General features: G+C 44.1%; 1 protein-coding gene across 1 annotated transcript in view; it reads left to right on the forward strand.

Annotated features, from left to right (window-relative positions):
• Positions 1-1,785: 1,785 nt before the first annotated feature.
• The window catches only part of ATP10A (ATPase phospholipid transporting 10A (putative)), a 163,463-nt gene continuing 142,422 nt past the window's right edge, over positions 1,786-22,826 (forward strand). The window contains exon 1 of the mRNA XM_075852595.1: positions 1,786-2,493. Within this exon, the coding sequence (XP_075708710.1) occupies positions 2,036-2,493 (458 nt within the window). The 5' untranslated portion in view covers positions 1,786-2,035. The remainder of the gene's footprint in view (positions 2,494-22,826) is intronic.

A 22,826-nucleotide genomic window follows, 5' to 3' on the forward strand; every position in this document is an offset into this window, starting at 1 on the left:
TTACACCTCTGACCTCCCATTGACATCAATGGGAGGCAGAGAAAGCGTATTTCGCTGCATTTTTTGCCCGCGGTACTAAATGGGCGCGGGCAAAAAACACCGCGAAAATTGGTGTGCAGGCAGAGCAAAATCTGCCTCAAAATTCCGAACGGAATTTTGAGGCAGATCTTCCACCTGCAAAAAACTCTGTGTGAACATAGCCTAAGATTTCTCTTCTGTTCATTCACTTTGTACTTTGTTAATTGCTAAAAAAAAAATATATCTGTTAACACTTATTTTTGAAAGCATTCTTAGGCCGGATTCACACGAACGTGTGCGCAAAAGGCACTTAACAGCTCCGTGTGTCATCACATATGATGCGTGGCTGCGTGATTTTAGCGCAGCCGCCATCATTATGACACTTTGTATGTTTGTAAACAGAAAAGCACGTGGTGCTTTTCTGTTTTCATTCATACTTTTTACTGCTGTTGCACGAATCACGCGCGTCACATGAAAGTGCTTCCGTGTGCTGCGCGTGATTTTCACGCACCCATTGACTTCAATGGGTGCGTGATGCGCGAACAACGCACAAATATAGGACATGTTGTGAGTTTTACGCAGCGGACACACGCTGCGTGAAAATCACTGACAGTCTGAACGGCCCCATTCACTAACATAGGTCCGTGCGAGGCGCGTGAAAATCGTGTGCGTTGCACAGATGTATATCACGTTCGTCTGAATAAGCCCTTACTTTGCAGCATTTTCCCAAAACTGCCTAAGGGTATGTTCACACGATAGCTGTCATTTACGGCTGAAATTACAGCCTGTTTTCAGAAGAAAACAGCTGCGTCATTTCAGCCGTAAATGCTCCTCCTCGTATTATGCGAGGCGTCTGTCACGCTCGTATATCTTGAGCTGCTCTTCATTGAGTTCTTCATTGACGTCTTTGCCGAGGCAGTCAATTTACGCGTCGTCGTTTGACAGCTATCAAATGACGACGCGTAAATAACAGGTCGTCTGCACAGTACGTCGGCAAACCCATTCAAATGAATGGGCAGATGTTTACCGACGTATTGCAGCCCTATTTTCAGACGTAAAACGAGGCATAATACGCCTCGTTTACGCCTGAAAATAGGTCGTGTGAACCCAGTCTTAAGCTTTTGCACAGTGCTGTATACGACATATAATCTTTATGATGCATTTTGGTTTACCAATTTGTACGTAAAAAAAATGTGTTTGGTTGTTTGTGATTTTGGGATAAATTGTCATGAAAAAAAGAAACAAAATCAGGCTGGAAACCCTGATTGTGGCGGTCACTATTCTTTGGCAGGGGCCATGCCACCAGAGGTAAAAAGTGACTAAAAAATGAGGTGGACTGCATATCTCCAAACACACTGCCCCCTGCAGTCAGGGAGGCTTACCACCTCGGGACTGGGGTTAATATTTGCAGCTTCTTTCACACTGAAGACATTTCTTAGCAGGTAAACATTATGCAGCGCTGACTGGAAGGCTGAGGGAAGCAGGGGCTTGTGGGAAGCAGAGGCTTGTGGGAAGCAGTGGCTTGTGGGACACGGTTGTCTGGACACAGAGATAACAGCAGTGTTTGTATAGTAACAGCTGTGTGGTGACTGGTCTACCAGTAGTGATATGATAACCTCCCCCCGTCTTCCCAGTCTGTGCAGTGGTGAAGCGGAAACTATGCGGACTGCCAATGGTGACACACAGGAGGCCGCGCACTACGCTCAGACAGGGGAGGAGGAGGAGGCGGAGGAGGAGGCGGGGCAGGAGCAGGAGGCGGGGCCTCAAGTAAACACTCAAAAGTTTGGAGACGAAAGTTCAAAGCGGGAACCCAAAATATTAGGGAGAAGAAAACAATAAAATAAAAAAAGTTCCTGAAGAGACGGGTGATGCGGCGTCCCCTCCCCGCAGCCCGTACATGTTACATGCGGGATGATGAAAACCGGCCGGCCTGTGTCTAGAGCGGGACATGAGGGAAAAGTAACTTGTACACGACTTGCCGATTGTTCGTAGAGTTGGGGAGGACGGCAAAACGGAGATGGAGGCGACGGCCGGAGGAGATGGGGACCCGAAGTGCCAGGTGGCAAGAGAGGAGCAGGGCACCGTGAGGAGGAGGAAGAAGAAGCGGAGGAAAAGTAAGGAAAACAAGGCGAGGAGCATTCAATCCAATCTGCTCTATGAGGCGACCGGCAAAACGGCGACGGAGAACCCCAACCGGCAGTACGCGGAAAACGCCATCAAGACCACCAAGTACACGGCGCTGTCCTTCCTGCCCAAGAACCTGTTCGAGCAGTTCCACCGCCTGGCCAATGTCTACTTCGTGTTCATCGCTCTGCTCAACTTCGTGCCCGCGGTCAATGCATTCAAGCCGGAGCTGGCGCTGGCCCCTGTGCTCTTCATATTGGCTGTCACCGCCATCAAGGACCTGTGGGAGGACTATCGTCGGTACCGCTCTGACAAGGAGATCAACCACATGGACTGTCTGGTCTACTGCAGGTGGGTGTAGCAGAGCTGGCTGATGATGGCTGGTCTACTGTACTAGGACTAATGGTGATTATGGCTGGTCTACTGTAGGAGAGCTGGATGATGGTGGTAATGCCTGGTCTACTGTAGTAGGAGAGATAGGTGATGATGGTTAATCTACTGTAGGAGAGCTGGATGATGATGATGGTTGGTCTACTGTAGGAGAGCTGGATGGTGATGGTTGGTCTACTGTAGGAGCGCTGGATGATGATGGTGATGGTTGTTCTACTGTAGGAGAGCTGGATGATAATGGTGGTGGTGATGATGATGATGGTTGGTCTACTGTAGGCGAGCTGGATGATAATGGTGGTGGTGGTGATGATGATGGTTGGTCTACTGTAGGAGAGCTGGATGACGGTGGTAATGCCTGGTCTACAGTAGGAGAGATGGCTGGTCTACTGTTGTAGGAGAGCTGGATGATGGTGATGGCTGGTCTACTGTAGTAGGAGCACTGGATGATGATGGTAGGTCTACTGTAGGAGAGCTGGATGATGATGATGGCTGGTCTACTGTAGGAGAGCTGGATGATGGTGATGATGGCTGGTCTACTGTTGTAGGAGAGATGTTTGGTCTACTGCAGGGGAGCTGAGCTGGGTGGTGGTGGCTATAGCTGGTCTACTGTAGGAGAGCTGGATGATGGTGATGATGGCTGGTCTACTGTAGGAGCGCTGGATGATGATGATGATGATGGTTGATCTACTGTAGGAGAGCTGGATGATGGTGATGATGGCTGGTCTACTGTAGGAGAGCTGAGTGGTGATGCCTGGTCTACTGTTGTAGGAGAGATGTTTGGTCTACTGCAGGGGAGCTGGGTGATGGTGGCTATAGCTGGTCTATGGTAGGAGAGCTGGGTGATGGTGGTGATTATGATGCCTGGTCTACTGTAGGAGAGTTAGGTGATGATTCCTGATCTGTGATATAATCTAACAGATGCCTAAACACAAAGTGGCAGATCTACTAATGCTGTCTAAGATTTATGCAGCATAAACTTCGGGTGATGCTACACGGCGTGACGCGGGCCATTTAAACGAGCGCCGATCAACGAGACAGCTCATTGATTGGCGCTCGTTTTCTTCTTCCACAAGGAGCAAATGTATGAGGACGAGCGCTTGTTACTCCGATCGCTCGTCCCCATACATTTGTATCCTGTCGGCAGCGCATGCCGGCATCGATTAATAGTTTCGTTATTTAAAACTATATGATCAATCGATGCCGGTGAAAAAGGGCCTTTAGAAGATGCAGCAGATTTATCACTGTGCCGCATGCTTTTGGATAAGTTCGGCGCATCCTACTTAATAGCTGTAAATTATAGCCTATTTGTACATCCAGGAGAACAATCTTTTCATTGTCAGTCAAAAAAGATTAACGTATAACCAAGTAGAGACTTGGTGCATTGACCTGTTCTATTCAAGATCTAGCCTACAAATAAGGTCGATTAACACAAGATTATTTGAAAAATACGAAATCTCCTTTATTAATGACATATATTAGACAAAACAGATTAAAAATGAAACATGCAGTGCAACATCAAGGTGTCCTACAAGGCAGGAAGCGTATGGATATAGCGAGATATGTAAATATAGATCTAGCTCACGGGAATAATGTCACAAAACATGCAGCTCTATAGTGGGCAAAAATCCCCATGCGTGTAGGTGAAACTGGCTCAAGATAAATATGAGGTGATCATTCAGAATGGCAAAAACAGTTCATATGATGTAAGAAAACTCTGATGCAGATGTATACTTGAAAATAACCAGACCTATATAGATGGCGAAGTAAACCAGATTACTTACCCATATTTTGCTCCTGCACTGTACGGACACCAGCCCGAAGCGCGTTTCGGCGAAATGCCTTCATCCATTTTTCGAATAATCTTGTGTTAATTGACCTTATTAATAGCTGTAAAACTAGATGAGCCAGAAATGCGCCACATTTTGGCCTATTTTCACGTCCTAGTCCAGTCGCAAACATCTTAGTAAATCTTCCCCATAATGTTGATTGTCGAAATCGTGACTAGAAAATACCATAGTGAAGGTTTCTAAAACCATGAACTCGGACCTTTTGAAAATTTGTTCCGTTGGCTGTAACGTATAGGGCTTGTTAAATTTTATTAAATGTTATAACCTCTCAAAAGATCTTTTACCAACATCATATGTGAAGATATATGCTCAGCAATGCACTTGAATGATGTTTCCAACTGTGTTGTTAATTTCCTTCAATACAAATATCATAATGTTGTTTGGACTGGTGGGAAATTGTACCGTCTATGGCCAGCGCCATGGAACTGTGTAATAATATTGATAACTGCAGGTAAGTGATGTTGGGTTTCAAATAATAACTTTAAAAAAAATAAATATAGTAAGTCTATAAAGATCGAAATACTCTAAGGGTATGTTCACACGGCTTATTTTCAGCCGTTTTTCAGGCCGGAAACGCCCTGTAAAACGGCATAGAAACACGGAAGCTGAACGCCACCAAACAATTGCCCGTTGATCTCAATGGGAAAAATGGCGTTTCCTTCTGACGGTGAGTTTTTTTTTTACATTGTGTCAATAGAAAAACATCTGCAAAAACAGCTGAAAATCAGAGGCTGTTTTCCCTTCAAATCGGCTCTGTGTTTTACAGCTGGTTTTTGTTTTGCATGTGAACATACCCTAAAGGTGTTCTCCCGTCTCAACCTTATTCTACAGTTTTTTTCACCTGAGAATCGGGCCATAAAAGTACGATAGATGAAGGCTCCAACCTCCTCTGTTTCAGACATCAAGGAGTTTTCCCACGAGGGACATTTATGACCTATCCACAGGATAGGTCATAAATGCCAGACCCACCTCTGGAACCCACACCTATCTCTATAACGGGGTCCCCTAAACCCCGTTCTACCTATTTGTGTTCCGGCTGATTTCCCACTATGAAGGAGAAAACGGCGTCGCTCGCTCAGCTACGCTGTTTCCGTAAGCCCCATAGAACTGAATGGTAGTTACCGAAACAGTGTAGCTTGCATGCTACACTGCTTCCGTAACTGCCATTCACTACTATGAGAGTTACGGAAACCGCGTAGCTCAGCAAGTTACGCTGTTTCCGAAACGCCTGAACATGTAATCAGGAAGTGGCCGGGAGTCAGCGTGAGCACAAAAAGGTAAACCAGGGTTTAGGGGGACCCGTTGTTGAGATAGGTGCGAGTCGGAGTGGGACCCACATCTATCTGACATTTATGACATATCCACAGGATTTGTCATAAATGTCCCTCATGGAAAAACCCCTTTAAGCCCCCATTTCCAGCTGGAGAGTTGGCTCCCATTTGGCTGTTCTCTGACATTGCCATTCACTATTAAGGGGTTATCTGGGAAGTGAATTTTTTTCGGTTTTGCAAATGATTTCAATAAAACAAAAAAATCAATAATTATCTTGCCCCCGTCGATCCAGCGCTGAGGCTTTGGTGGCAGTCCCGGCGGTTGTTTACATGTACGCAACCAATCAGAGGGCTTAGCGGGGCTCTGTGGTGACTAATCGTATTTCTGGCATAATGGCAGAAATACAACATATGGTCACTGAGCCCTCTGGCTGCAGCGGTCACATGCTACGTGCGTGTAAACAACCACCAGGACTGCCACTAGATCGACAGTGCTTGATCACAGGGGACAAGAAAAGGTAATGCCTCATGCACACGACCGTATTTTTTCCCACCCGTAAATACTGGCGTAAATACGGGTCCGGTGTCACACGTATTCCACACGTTTTGCACCAGTATTTACGAACCGTGCTCGTAAATATGGGTCCGGTGTCACACGTATTCCACCCGTATTTACGAGCACGTTTTTGGCGGCAAAATAGCACTGCACTAATCGGCAGCCCCTTCTCTCTATCAGTGCAGGATAGAGAGAAGGGACAGCCTTTTCTGTAATAAAAGTTAAAGAAATTCATACTTACCCGGCCGTTGTCTTGGTGACGCGTCCCTCTCTTCACATCCAGCCCGACATCCCTGGATGACGCGGCAGTCCATGTGACCGCTGCAGCCTGTGATTGACCTGTGATTGGCTGAAACGTCATCCAGGACGTCGGGCCGGATGTCGAGAGGGACGCGTCACCAAGGCAACGGGCGGGAGACCGGACTGGAGGAAGCAGGAAGTTGCCGGTAAGTATGAACGTCTTTTATTTTTAGTTTTTACAGGTTTATACTGATCGGTAGTCACTGTCCAGGGTGCTGAAAGAGTTACTGCCGATCAGTTAACTCTTTCAGCTCCCTGGACAGTGACTATTTACTGACGTCGCTTAGCAACGCTGCCGTAATGACGGGTGCACACATGTAGCCACCCGTTATTACGAGAGCTCCATAGACTTCTATGGACTGTCCGTGCCGTTATTACGGCCAGAAATAGGACATGTTCTATCTTTTTCAACGGCACGGGCACCTTCCCGTGAGAAAACGGGAAGGCACCCGTCGCCAATAGAAGTCTATGAGCCCGTTATTACGGGTCGTGATTACGACCCGTAATAACGGGAGTTTTTACGGTCGTGTGCATGAGGCCTAAGTGTTGTTTTTTTTACGTTTTTTTTCATTTACCATCCCTAAAAATTTTTTCACTTACCGGGTAACCCCAAGATTTGGGATTTGGGACTCCTTGTTCTCAGTAAAGGGCCTTTTACACTGAACAACATTTGGCCGGTGCAGTGAACGCTGATCAACGAGACATCGTTGATCGGCGCTCGTTTGCTCCTGCCACACGGAGCTATGGATGGGGACGATCGCTTGTCCCCATGCGTTATAATCATGTCGGCAGCGCATCTCCCTGTTTACACAGGGAGATGTGCTGCCAATAACGATAATATTTCTCTTTTTTAAAAACTATACGATCAGAAGACGATCGAGCGTTTGCTCGTTAATCCGCTGATCGCTGCCCTGTTTACACTGGGCAATTATCGGCAACGAGCGTTCTACAAACGCTCGTCTGCACGATGATCGGCCAGTGTAAAACCCCCTTTATAGTAGGGGTCCCAGAGGTCTGACCCATATCTATTCTACTTTTTTGGCTTGTCTAATTAACCGTTTACAAAATAAATATTTATTATTGTGACAACCCCACCATACACCTTCATTACCTATGGTTCAGAAAGCTTCTTGGATGGGAAGTAAGGCCTCATGCCCACTTCAGCTTTTCTTTCTTCAGGGTGCTATCAGTTTTTTGAACGGATAGCACCCGGACACATTAATTTCAATGGGGCCATGCATGCTTCCGTTTTTTTTTAACGCAGCCGCGCGGCCGTTCCGGTAACCATAGGACAGGTCCTATTCCTGTCAGTTTTTGACGGAACAGTCTCGGCCTTTTCATTGATTTGGTCCGTGAAACTACGGACTGCACACGGAAGCCAGCCGTGTGCGGTCCGTGTTCCACGAATCGGTCATTAGCGTCTGTACAACGGCCAACGGATGTGTGTATGCAGCCTAACTATTGTGTACACGAGACCCACACATGCATAGATTTGGGCTTATCATGCTATGTGCGTGTTGAAACTTTCCACGTTTTTGTGGAATTTTTACCCAAATAACTGTAATGTGGGCTGGATGATTCCTAGAATAATGTAGCTGTGGTTACTGCGGCTGCGTTGTGTAGAAGAGCTCTTTCTTTTTTTTTTTCTAACTGACGTGGTGACTTTTTCACATGGATCTCAGCTGATGTCCAGTCTTATACACTGCATTGTGGAGTTTAGTTGTGCAGGGGTTAAACAGAAACCCAAACCAGTCCGCCTCCATATGGAGGATGGAGACAAGAAGCTACTTAGAAGCAAGGCTCAAAACGTGGCAGCCTCTACGAAGTACTGTGCTTTCCATTCATAGGAGGAGGGGAGGGACATGGGCAGTGCCGCCTCTCCAATTCACCCCACGCTCGCTGATCTTATGATCATCATGTACTACTAGTGCCAGACTGGGTCAGTGTTTGTTTTACTGACTGGGGAGGGTCATTTGTTGTCTTTGGTGGGAGTTCTGTTCTCAACATCACAGCACGTGTAGGTTATTGTGTTGTCACTCCCATCCTGTCCTGACAACACACTCCTCTGAAAATCTCCAAGCCTGCAGGCTCCGCTCTGAGCCCTACAATAATAAAGGATGTTTCCGTATTGTGTATTTACTCCTCGGTGAGAGATACCAAGACCTCACAATAGCTTCTGACATCTGCTTTAAATTGCTGTCCCCCTTTTTTTTCCAGTGGAACATTTAGTTCTACACCCATTATGTTGTCCAATCGAGTGTGCCTGAGAGAGACTCTGTGATCGCCAGCTCTTATAAATTCTGTTTTCCACTTGTTTGATCCAAACGAAACTTGGCAGTTTTAGGGGAAATTTTCCAGCTTTGCGCATGATGGTGTTTAGTACATCCACCCTATTATCTTCTAGGTGTGAGCTTGTGAAGTGCAAAGTGTTAATTAGCTACATATTACTTCTCATAAGCAAGATGTGACTGTATCTTTCATAGGAATTTATTGTGTAACTCCATAAGCGCCCCGAAAAACGGAAGCTGAACGCCTCCAAACATCTGCTTATTGATTTCAATGGGAAAAACAGCGTTTCGTTCCGACGGGGCGTTTCTTTTAACGCGGCTGTTTGAAAAAACGGCATGTAATAAAACGCCCTGTAAAAAGAAGTGCATGTCACTTCTTGAGCTGTTTTTGGAGCAGTTTTTCATTGTGTCAATAGAAACACGGCTGCAAAAAAACACCTGAAAAAAAAAGTTTGAATATCGGAGCCTGTTTTCCCTTAAAAACCGTTCCATATTTTACAGCCGTTATTTGTTTTGCGTGTGAACATACCCTTTGGGAATGTTCACATACTCCAGTAAAAACGGATGAAAATTACGGAGCTGTCTTCAAGGGAAAACCGCCTCTGATTTTCAGCCATTTTTGTAGCTAAAAATGGTTTTTGGAGCTGCTTTTTCCATTGACACAATGAAAAACCGATCAAGAAGGGACATGCTCCTTCATTTTACGTGTTTTAAAACAGCGGTGTAAAAAGGCGTCCTGTCTGAACATAACGCCGTTTGTCACAGCTGACATCGTGCTCTAACGGCAAGGACTGGAGCTAGGCACCGATCCGGCCGATTAACCCCTTAGATTCAGCTCTAAGTGATTAGATCGCACCCTATGGTTGCTAATGGCAACCATCGGCACCCGTGGGGGTTCCGATGGTTGCTATGGCAACCGTAGACTAACAATCACTTCCCAGCACGGAAGCCTAGCAGGCCCTGCCGGGAGGCGAAGTCTAAGGGCACGTCCAGATGTACCGGAGTTTTTCTGCTGCAAATGTTGGTGCAGATTTAGGGCAATTACGCAATGAATCTGCATCAACATTTGCATATTTGACAGGTAATTCAGACGTTGCAGAAAAGACAGCGGACTTGCCACAGATTTTCAATTTTTGCATTGCAAAGGCTGAAATCCGCAGTAAATTTCCGCTTCTTCTCCACAACAGACAGTGCATGCTGCGGAGGGAAAATTCTGCACCGCAGCCTATTGTCCGCAGCGGAGTTTTCCGCAACGTCTGAACTAACTTGTCTAAAAATGTATTTGAAACAAATGTAAAAAACGGCCGCTGGAGAATTCCACTGCGGACTGTCCGCAGCATAATTCCACAGCAATTCCGCCACGTCTGGCTGTGCCCTAATAGGCTTGTTGTCAGTGAATAGCTGACAGCTCTAATACACTGCACTATGTAGGTAGTGCAGTATATTAGAATAGCGATCAGGGCTTCATGCCTTCAAGTTCCCTAGTGGAACAAAAAAAAAGTTAAAACAAGTTAAGAAAAATGTTGTCAAAAAGTTAAAAAAAAAATAAGTTTCATGTTAAAAAATACTAGAACAGCTTTTCTTCCTACAATAAGTCTTTTATTAAAGGAAAAAATGAAAAACATAAAAAAAAGTACACATGTGGTATCCCCGCGTCTGTAACGACCCGAACTATAAAAATATCACACTATTTTACCCGCACGGTGAACACGGTAAAAAGCTATTCCAGAATCGCTCCCTTCTGAGCCCTGCAGCGTGCCCAAACAGCAGTTAACGTCCACATATATGGCATCACCCAACCTTGGGAGAACCCGCTTAACAGTTTGAGGTATTTGTCTTCAGTGGCACGAATTGGGTACAACATATTGTGCACTAAAATGGCATATACCTGTGGAAATTTGCAATTGTCACTTTGCACCATCCACTGAGCATTCATTTCTAATAGAAAAACAAAACCTGTGTGGTCAAAATGCTCACTACACCCTTTAATAAAATGCCTTCAGGGGTGCAGTTTCCAAAATGGGGGTCACTACTTGGGGTTTGTTTTACTATTTGACACCAGAGCTCTGTCATTGTGGGCTAATGCTGCCAAAATCACCAAAATAGGCCTCACATGCGCCTTTCACCCCTAAGCCCTGTCATATGTCCAGGCAAATGATAAATGCCCTGAGGGGTGTAGTTTACAAAATGGGGTCACTGCTCAAGGTTTTACACTCTACTCTGGTACCTAAGGGAGCTCAGCAAATGCGACATGGATACACCAGTCCATCAAAATCTGCACTCTAAAAGCCATATGGCGCTCCTCCCATTTTGAGCTCTGCCATGTGCACAAACAGCAGTTTAGGGCCATATATGGGGTATTGCCGTACTCGGGAGAAATTGGTAACAAATTGTGTGTTTTTTTTCTCCTATTACCCCTTGTGGGAAAAAAAAATTGGGTGCAAAACGACATATTTTTTGGGAAAAAAATAAATTTTTCATTTTCACTGCCTCATTCTAATACAATCTATGAAGCACCTGTGGGATAAAAATGCTCACCCACACCCCTAGATGATTACCCTGAGGGGTATAGTTTCCAAAATGGAGTCACTGCTCATGGGTTTCCACTGTACGGGTACCTCAGGGGCTCTGCAAATGCGACATGGCGCCCAAAAAACAATCAACCAAAATCTACATGCCAAGCAGCACTCCTGCCATTCTGAGCCCCGCCGTGTGTCCAAACAGCAGTTTCTGACCACGTATGGGTTATTGCCGTACTCCAGAGAAATTGCTTTACAATTGTTGGGCCGCTTTTTCTCCTTTATTCCTTGTGAAAATTAAAAAAATTCTACATTTTAGTGGAAAGAATGTAGATTTTCATTTTCACTGCATAATGCAGCAAAAAAACTATGGGGTCAAAATGCTCACTATAGCGCTAGATATATTCCACAAGAGTTGTAGTTTCCCAAATGGGGTCACTTTTGCGGGGTTTGCACTATTTTGGCCCCTCAGTGGCTTTGCAAATGTGACATGGGGCAGCAAATCATTCCAGCAAAACTTGAGCTCAAAAAGTCAAATGGTGCTCCGTCCTTTCTAAGCCCCGCCGTGTGTCTAAACAGCAGTTTATTACCACATATGGGGTATTGCTGTGCTCAGAAGTGTTTGCTTTATCGATTTATAAAACTGAAAAAATCTGAGCTAAAACTAAATTTTATTAGAAAAAATGTAGATTTTCAATTTCACAGCATAATTCCCATAAATTCTGTAAAAACCGTGTGGGGTCAAAATGCTAACTATACCCCTACAAAAATTCCTTGAGGGGTGTAGTTTCCAAAATGGGGTAACTTTTGGGGAGTTTCCACTGTTATGGTCCCTCCAGGGCTTTGCAAACACGACATGGCACCGAAAACCATTCCAGCAAAATTTGCTCTCCAAAATCCAAATGGCCCTTGTTCTCTTCTGAGCCCTGCTGTGAGTCCAAACAGCAGTTTATTCCCACATATGCTGTATTGCCATAATCGGGAGACATTGCGTTACAAATTTTGAGGTGCTTTTTCTCATTTATTCCTTGTAAAAACTAAAACCTTGTATGTTTTTTCAGAAAAAGAGTAGATTTTCATATTCATAGACCAATTCCAATAAATTTAGCAAAAAACCTGTGGGCTCAAAATGCTAACTATACCCCTAGAAAAATTCCTTGAGGCGTGTCGTTTCCAAAATGGGGTCACTTTTGAGGGGTTTCCACTGTTTTGGCACCACAAGACCTCTTCAAAACTGTCATGGTGCCTAAAATATATTCTAATAAAATAGAGGCCCCAAAATCCTCTAGGTGCTCCTTTGCTTCTGTGGCCTGTGTTTCAGTCCATTAGCGCACTAGGGCCACATGTGGGATATTTCTAGAAACTTCAGAATCTGGGCAATAATTATTGAGTTGTGTTTCTCTGGTAAAACCTTCTGTGTTACAGAAAAAACGTGTATTACAAATGAATTTCGTAAAAAAAAAAAAAAGGAAATTTGACCTCACTTTTGCTTTATTTCCTGTGAAACACCTAAAGAGTTAAAATAATTTCTGAATGCTGTTTTGAATACTTTGAGGGGTGCAGTTTTTAAAATGGGGTGATTTATTGGGACTTTCTAATATATAAGGCCCTCAAAACCACTTCGGAACTGAACTGGTCCCTGAAAAAATAGCCTTTTGAAATTTTCTTGAAAATGTAAGAAATTGCAGCTAAAGTTCTAAGCCTTGTAACCTCCTAGAAAAATAAAAGGACGTTCAAAAAACTATGCAAACATAAAGTAGACCTATGGGAAACTTAAACTAGTGACTATTTTGTGTGGTATTCCTATCTGTTTTACAAGCAGATACATTAAAATTTAGAAAAATGCAGATTTTTGGAAATTTTCTCTAAATTTTGGTGTTTTTTACAAATAGATATTCAATTTAACGACCACATTTTTTCAGTATCATAAAGTACAACATGTCACCAGAAAACAATCTCAGAATCGCTTGGATAGGTAAAAGCATTCCGGAGTTATTACCACATAAAGTAACATGTCAGATTTGCAAAAATCTGCTGTGTCCACAAGGCCAAAACCGGCTTAGACACTAAGACTAAGGGATCAATCAGTTGTGCTACAAAAAGTCTCCATGTGTCCAGGCTTAGCAGATAAGATCTTCTTGCTTGTGGGCAAAATAAGCACACTCTCTCTTCTGTACCATTCTCTTGCTATTGATGTACTTTTCTATTTGTTTTTTGTTGTGTTGATTTTTAATTTGAAATTCTGTTTGCTGATTTGTCATTTGCAATTCTGTTTAGAGAGTGTAGACTCAAGGGACGACCATTTCTTGTCAGTTTTAAGTAAACAAGCACATTGTACCCAGCAGGAATCTCATTATTCAAAAGCAGACCATTTTAATTGGTCGGTAGGTGCAACTTGTTTGATTAAAAAGTATTGTTTACTGGCTTAATGGATAAGGCTCTATTCACACTTGAGTGAGTTATTTTCCATCGAATTTCTGTGGCTCTTTGATGGCCACAATAGTGCAGCATGCTGGACTGTTCTTGTAGATAGGGTATTTTTTGTCACTTGGGTTAAGCTGTACATGTTTGTGGAAGGAAAATCATTTTATTCTGACGATGCACATAAGTTATTTGACAGTCCAGTATCCGATACGGTGTATTCCCTAGACTAAAGCCTTATTCACACGAGTGTGTCTGGCTTGCGCTCGCAAAAATAGAACCGTTTTTCATCCATATAATTGTCCATGTGTTTTCCGTGTGTCATCCCTTTTTTTTTTTTTTTTCCGTGCGTTTTATTATATATGTATATATATTGTAAGCACTTCCTGGTTTTACACTTTTTACCGTTGGTAAAACTGACCGCACACTGACGAGCAATATTGTTTTGTAACCAACTCTCATCAGTAGAGAGAAGAATTAGACATGTTGGATCTCAACATGTCCGATCCTTTGTTTCCCCTGTAGATATGCCTTAGCCCTTATGCACACGACCGGTTTCCCGGCTGTGTGACGGCCGTCACACGGCTGCAGTAGGAACAATAGACCCCTAATGGGGCTATTCACACGACCGATTTTTTTTTTTTTTTTTTTTTTTTTTTTTTTTTTTTTTTTTTTTTTTTTTTAACGGCCCGGGAAACCCGGCCGTCAAAAAATGGGACATGCCCTATTTTCGGCCATTCTCCCGGCTGCCCGACTCCCATAGAAGTCTATGGGGCCGGATAATACACGACCATCACTTGAAAGTGCTCCATGTGACGGCCCTGTCGTCCGTCGCTCGCTCTCTCATTCTCACAGTGCGAAGTGCATGTGAGGAGGAGGGTATGTCTTTTGCTCCCTTTTAGGAGCTTCGGCAACGCTGTGGGAAGGGGATTGGGGATTCCGCTTCAGAAGTCCCTGGCTTCACTGTCCATATATGGACACCGTGACATCAGGGACTTCTGAAGCGGAATGCCTGACCCTGTGGCCGGTGTCTCCGCTTCAGAAGAAGTCCCTGACTTCACTGTCTTCATATATGGACATTGAAGTCAGGGACTTCTCCTGGAACGGTGGCGCTATCTACAGACTGGGAGGGGGTGCCATCTATGGGGGGGGGGGGGTGCTGTGTGCCACTACTTACAGGGGAGCTGTGGCAGTATCTACATAGGGAAGTGTGTGGCAAAAATGTACAAATGAAATTCATCCGATTTTAAAACGGACAGGGAAAAAAACGGATGCAAAATGGGTCAAAATCGGCTGCTAAAAACGGCAACACGGCCCGGAACGGAATCGGAATGGAATCGGAACTGATGCAAAACGGCGTATTTTATCGGCCGAGACTCGGAGCCTGTTGTGTGAATAAGGCCTTATTCACACGACATGGTTCGAGTGTCGGCCGATTAAAAACTGCCATTTTTCCAGGCCGTTTTGCATCCGTTCCCGTCCGTGTTGCCGTTTTTGACCCGTTTTGCTTCCATTTTTTTCCCTGCCAGTTTTAAAATCTGATTAATTTCATTTGTACATTTTTTGCCACACACGTCCCTCTGTAGATAATGCCACACACTGCCCTATGCAGATATTGCCACACAGCCCCCCTTGTAAGCAATGCCACACAGACCCCTTGTACATAGTCACCCCCCATAAATGGCACCCCCCCTACTTTCCTGTAGGGGACAGCTCCATGAGAAGTCCCTGACTTCACTGTCCATATATGGACAGTGAAATGAGGGACTTCTCCTGGATCAGAATCCCCGGCAACAGCAGTGGGGATTCCTCTTCAGAAGCCACTGGGTCCATATATTGGCACAGTAAAGTCAGGGACTTCTGCTGGAGCGGAATCCCCAATCCCTGGCCACAGCATTGCCAAAGCTGTGGCCGGGGATTGGGGATTCCGCTCCTACAGGGAGCAAAAAAATACCCTCCTCCCTCCTCCTCCACATGCACTTCGCACTGTGAGAAGGAGAGAGAGCGAGCGACGGAAGACACGGCCGTCACTTGGAGCACATTCAAGTGATGGCTGTGTATTACCCGGACCCATAGACTTCTATGGGGGCCGGGAGAACGGGCGAAAATAGGGCATGTCCCATTTTTTGATCGGTCGTGTGAATAGCCCCATTAGGGGTCTATTGTTCCTACTGCAGCCGTGTGTCGGCCGGGAAACCCTGTCGTGTGCATAAGGGCTAATACGCATCAAGGTTTCTGATTGGTCAGCGTCATACACTTCACTTCACATCGCCCAGTCGGTAAAAAGTAAAAACACGCCCAGTTGTCTATTAACAGGTTCCCGACCGCTGGCCGTATTTATACGGCCAGCGGTCAGGGTCTCTGAAGTCCGCCGTATAGACTATTTACTGCGGCACTTCAGAGACTGTGCACGCGCGATCGCGTGCACACAGCTCTATGCCCTGGCTGTTGTTAACAGCCATGGGCACTGGGCAGAATGTCAGGGGCCAATCTTTTGGCCCCTGAACATGTGATCGCTGTGACAACCAATCACAGCGATCACATGCATTTCTGCATATAAAACAGTGTGCACGCTATCGCGTGCACACAGCCCTGTGCCCACGCTGTTAGCAACAGCTCTGGGCAGAGTATCAGGGACCAATCTGATGGTCCCTGAACATGTGGTCGCTGTGAAAACCTATCACAGCGACCACATTTGTTTTATTTTGACTTTTCTGGCAGTAAATCTCCTGCCTCTTTTCTTCTCAAACATTGTTTCATTTTGAGGAGAAGAAGGGACTCGGGAGAATTGCTGCCAGAAGAATACAGTTCCAGTTACAAAAAAATACAGTTACACTCCTAAAACATTCTCTGTATAGATAGATTTCTATCTATCTATACAATCTATCCATCTATCTTTTTTTCTATCTATCTATCTACCTTTCTTTCTTTTATTCTATTAGAATAGGCAGGTAGGGAGTATATAATTTTATATATATATATATATATATATATATATATATATATATATATATATATCCACATATATAATATGTATAGCAATAGCGGTTTATTTTTTTGTTAGCGGTAGTGTAAATCTATATACCAGTTAGGCCTCATTCACACGACCGTAAAAACTCCCGTTATTACGGGTTGTAATTACGACCCGTAATAACGGGCTCATAGACTTCTATTGGCGACGGGTGCCTTCCCGTTTTCTCACGGGAAGGTGCCCGTGCCGTTGAAAAAGATAGAACATGTCCTATTTCAGGCCGTAATAACGGCACGGACAGTCCATAGAAGTCTATGGAGCTCTCGTAATGACGGGTGGCTACATGTGTGCACCCGTCATTACGGCAGCGTTGCTAAGCGACGTCAGTAAATAGTCACTGTCCAGGGAGCTGAAAGAGTTAACTGATCGGCAGTAACTCTTTCAGCACCCTGGACAGTGACTACCGATCAGTATAAACCTGTAAAAAATAAAAATAAAAGACGTTCATACTTACCGACAACTTCCTGCTTCCTCCAGTCCGGTCTCCCGCCCGTTGCCTTGGTGACGCGCCCCTGTCGACATCCGGCCCGACGTCCTGGATGACGTTTCAGGCCATGTGACCGCTGCAGCCAATCACAGGTCAATCACAGGCTGCAGCAGTCACATGGACTGCCGCGTCATCCAGGGATGTCGGGCTGGATGTGAAGAGAGGGACGCGTCACCAAGACAACGGCCGGGTAAGTATGAATTTCTTTAACTTTTATTACAGAAAAGGCTGTCCCTTCTCTCTATCCTGCACTGATAGAGAGAAAGGGCTGCCGATTAGTGCAGTGCTATTTTGCCGCCAAAAACGTGCCCGTAAATACGGGTGGAATACGGGTAACACCGGACCCATATTTACGGGCACGGGTTCGTAAATACTGGTGCAAAACTGGTGGAATACGTGTGACACCGGACCCGTATTTACGGGTGGGAAAAAATACGGTCGTGTGCATGAGGCCTTAGTTTGTGTGTTTTATAAAAAATAAAAAAAATAAAAATTGTTTCGTTAGTGTTAGTGACGTTATGGCGAGGAAGTTGTTTAGCGCCGAGGAGGCATACGCCATGCTGTGGTCTGAGTCGGAGACCGTATCAGAGATGGCGTCCGAGATGGAACCTGTTTTAGGTAGTGACGATGACAGCGTCACTTCAGGTTCATCTTCAGGGGACGTTATCCCTGACGCAGTTGAAACTGCAGAACATGAAAGCGCAGGGCCAAGTAGCGCTGTAGCACGGGACAGCCTGGTCCCTCCAGTCCAGGCTCTTGTATGGGCACCTGCCCCATCTTTTGGGCCTAGAATCCACGGATTTACTGCCACTCCTGGCATAACCGTGGACAATACAAATTTTGTCCAAATGCATTACTTCCATTTATTTATAACGGACGGCATCCTAAATCAGATTGTCCACGAAACAAATTTATATGCCACGCAATATATAAGGCAGAAACCTTCATCCACCCATGCCAGAGATTGGACGCCCACCAATTTGCAGGAATTAAAAAAATTTTTGGGGCTCACCCTAAATATGGGTATTGTCAAAAAGCCCTCCATTAGGTCTTACTGGTCAACAAGACCCGCCCAAGCCACCCCAGTATATTCTGCAGTAATGCCCAGGTCTCGTTATGAGACAATAATGAGGTTCCTCCACTTCAACGACAACGCACAGGCCCCCCCCCCCCAAGTACCGATGCAAACCGGGATCGGTTGTTCAAAATAAGACCGCTAATAAATTCCCTGAATAATTTATTTCTGCAACTTTACACCCCTGAGCAGAATGTAAGTGTGGGCGAATCCCTCCTCAACTTTCATGTCAGACTTAGCTTTCGCCAATATCTACCTTCAAAAAGGGCAAGATATGGCGTTAAGCTCTACAAATTGTGTGAAAGCGGGTCAGGATATACCACCGCCTTCAGGATTTATGAAGGGCGGGACCGCACAATAAATGTTCCTGGATGCCCCCCTGATCTTTCCACCAGCAGTAAGATCGTGTGGGAGATAATGCAGCCTCTGCTTCACAAGGGGTACCACCTGTACTGTGATAATTTTTATTCGAGTGTGCCCCTGTTTAGGCATTTGCATGCTGCAAGGACTGGGGCATGTGGTACCATGCGCAAAAACAGAATTGGTTTTCCACAGCAATTAGTGGGGAAGCGCATGGTAAAGGGGGACTCCTGTGCTTATGCATCTGAAGAATTGCTGGCGGTCAAGTTCAGGGATCGCAAAGATGTGTATGTGCTAAGCACGATTCATACCGCAGGAACAGTGGCAGTGAGGGAAAGGGGGGCAACATCGGACAAGCACAAACCAGTGAGCGTGTCCGAATATAACAAGTACATGGGGGGGGTGGATTTAAGCGACTAGGTTTTACAGCCCTATTTAGTAAAACGCAAAACTAAAACCTGGTACAAAAAGGTGGCCATTTATTTGTTACAGGTGGCCATCCACAACTCATTCGTGCTCTACAAAAAAAACAGAGGCAGAGACACATACCTGGATCTCCAGGAAAAAATTATCGAAGGCCTCATTTTTGATGTTCAGGACACCCGAGAATGCCCCCAGTCTGAGGATGTCACGCGACTGACTGAAAGACACTTCATCAGTCGGATTCCCCCAACACCAACCAGAAGCAACCCCCAGAAAAAGTGCCGCGTCTGCAGAAAAGACGGGCACCGCAAAGATTCCCGATATTTCTGTCCCTCATGTCCCTCGCAACCAGGCCTGTGCATTGAGCCATGTTTTAAAAAAATGCCACACTGTTCTGAATTATTAGATTTTTGTTAATTCGTTGAAAATATATTTGCCCGACATTACAGTTTTATTTTTCCCCCGATTTTATTCCAAGGGTGAGGGAGGGAATGGGTGGGGGGTGGATGTCATGTTTGCATATTCTCTAAAGTTCATCTGCTGGAGAGATCCATTTGCATAAACCTGCAATTTCTTATTTTAGAAAACCCAAAAATATAAATTCCCATTATACCCCTAGATGAATATTTTTGGATTTCTGCTTCAAGAGCAGATATTTTGGAAGTGTTATAGAAACTCTGTGTTTTGTAAAACCAGCTTTGAAAAAAAGCGATTTGTGAAATAAGCTTCTTCTATCGTCCGCCCTCCTACATCTCTGTGATAAATAAAGCACACATATTTGGTACCCCCATGCACAGGAGAAGTGGCAGAATGTGAAAGGAGATGAATTTTGGCCGTGGTCTATACCGTGTGTGAAAATTGCTGGTATAAACTGACGCATTTGCTAAAAAATTGCTAATTTTATTTTGATCCATCTTATTCAAGAAACTTTCAGAAGAAAACTGGACTGTCTAAAAATATGATAAACCCCTTGAAGAAAACCTTGTGGGGTCTACTTGCGTGAATGAAGTAATTTATGGGGTGATTCTAATGTTTCAGCAGCATTAGGCCCCCCAGAAAACAGTATACGGCTATAAAATCAAGTGCAGAATTCCTGGACCGAAAGGCCAAAAAGCCTCCTTTTATGCCAAGCCCTGGCACATGCCCGTGAATAAAGCACACATATTTGGTATCCCCATGCACAGGAGAAGTGGAAGAATGTGAAATGCGATGAATTTTGTCCGTGGCCCATTTTGTGTGTGAAAAATGCTAGCATAAACTGACGCATTTGTTAAAAAAAAAAGCTAATTTTATTTTGTTCCATCTTATTCAAGAAACTTTCAGAAGAAAACTGGACTGTCTAAAAATATGATAAACCCCTTGAAGGAAACCTTGTGGGGTCTACTTGTGTGAATGAAGTAATTTATGGGGTGATTCTAATATTTCAGCAGCATTAGGCCCCCCAGAAAACAGTATACGGCTATAAAATCAAATGCAGAATTCCTGGACCGAAAAGCCTCCTTTTATGCCAAGCCCTGGCACATGCCCGCACCGTGAATAAGGCACACATATTTGGTATCCCCATGCACGGGAGAAGTGGAAGAATGTGAAAGGAGATTAATTTTGTCCGTGGTCCATACCGTGTGTGAAAAATGCTATCATAAACTTACGCAATTGCTAAATTCTTGCATTTTTTTTCCAATTTTGCCCACTTTAGAGAAAAAAATAAAAATGATATATACTGACAAATGCCACTAAAACAAAGCCCTATCTGTCCTTTAAAAAGAGTGTAAAATTCAAAGATGAACTTTATTCACCTGCAGAGTTATAGTCATCTAAAGAAGCGCATAGCAAAATTGTAAAATTTGCTCTGGTCATTTAGCTGTAAAACAGCCTAGCCCTTAAAGAGGCTCTGTCACCAGATATTGCAACCCCGATCTGCTATTGCAGCAGATCGGCGCTGCAATGTAGATTACAGTAACGTTTTTTATTTTTAAAAAACGAGCATTTTTGGCCAAGTTATGACCATTTTTGTATTTATGCAAATGAGGCTTGCAAAAGTACAACTGGGCGTGTTGAAAAGTAAAAGTACAACTGGGCGTGTATTATGTGCGTACATCGGGGCGTTTTTACTTCTTTTACTAGCTGGGCGTTCTGACGAGAAGTATCATCCACTTCTCTTCATAACGCCCAGCTTCTGGCAGATCACGCTGTGACGTCACTTCCCCAGGTCCTGCATCGTGTCGGACGGGCTACAGATGATTCTGCAGCAGCATTGGCGTTTGCAGGTAAGTCGATGTAGCTATTTACCTGCAAACGCTGATGCTGCTATAGTGTGTAGATTTACAGCAACGGATACGAAATCTCGTTTACCTCGTAATCTCGCAAGATTTCGTATCCGTTGCTGGAATCTCACAGAAAAGATTCAGAAGTGTCAGGATTCTGAGTACACATGACGTCCAGGCTGGATGGTCATGTGTATTCATTATCAGGACACTGTAGTAATGTTAGGGCTTGTGTATGAGGCTGCCCATAGTGATATAACTATATAGCTAGTGCAGTGTAAATGAATGGAGAGGAGTGCATGATGCCGATTGGTCAGCGTCATACACTCCTCTGTAAAACGCCCACTTGGTCGAAAGTAAAAGTACACCCACTTGGGCATTAAGAAAGCTTATTAGCATATACTAAAATCGCTCCGAACGTGAAAAAAGATCGTTTTTTTAAATAAAAAGCACTGCTGTGACCTACATTACAGCGCCCATCTCCTTATGTAGGAGATAGGGCACTTATAATGTGGTGACATAATGAGCCTCTTTAAGATTACTTCACCTGCAATAATTAGGCCATCAAAGGACATCATTTGGAACCCGTCAGATTTCCTGTTTTCACGCCTCAATAATTGCCCGATGTACAAGCTCAAAATCATACACAATAAATAGTTTCTCTTTGATCAAAATTGAGTTTAACCCCTTAATGACCAGCCTATTTTAGACCTTAATGACTAGGCTATTTTTTACATTTTTCCATCGTCGCATTCCAAGAGCTATAACTCTTTTTATTTTTGCGTTGACATAGCTGTATAACGTCTTGTTTTTTGCGGGACAAGTTGTATTTTTTAATAGCACCATTTTGAGGTGCATATTATTTATTGATTTAACTTTTATTATCTTTTTTTTTTGGGGGGGGGGATAGAAAAAAATCTGAACTTTTGCCACTCTTTTTTGCGTCCTAAATCTACGCCGTTTACTGTGTGGTATAAATAACACAATAACTTTATTCAGCGGGTTGTTACGATTGCAACAATACCAAATTTGTATAGTTTTTGTACGTATTACTACTTTTACACAGTAAAAACGCTTTTTTTTTCAAAATTATTTGTTTTTGTGGCTCCATATTTGAAGAGCCATACGTTTTTTATTGTTCCGCCGATGCAGTTGTATGAGGGCTTTATTTTTGCGGGAAGACTTGTAGTTTTTATTGGTACCATTTTGGAGTAGGTGCGACTTTTTGATCACTTTTTATCACATTTTTTTAAAGTCAGGATTCACAGAAAACAGCAATTTTCCCATAGTTTTTTATTAAATGTTTTACGGCGTTCACCGTGCGGGTTAAATAATGTAATAGATTTATAGTCTGGGTCGTTACGGACGCGGCGATACCAAATATGTCTAACATTTTTACTTTATTTTGTTTTTTTAATAGTAAAGCATTTTGTAAGGGGAAAAGGTGGGTTT

Source organism: Rhinoderma darwinii, chromosome 2 (assembly GCF_050947455.1).
Source record: "Rhinoderma darwinii isolate aRhiDar2 chromosome 2, aRhiDar2.hap1, whole genome shotgun sequence".
NCBI classification, from domain to species: domain Eukaryota; kingdom Metazoa; phylum Chordata; class Amphibia; order Anura; family Rhinodermatidae; genus Rhinoderma; species Rhinoderma darwinii.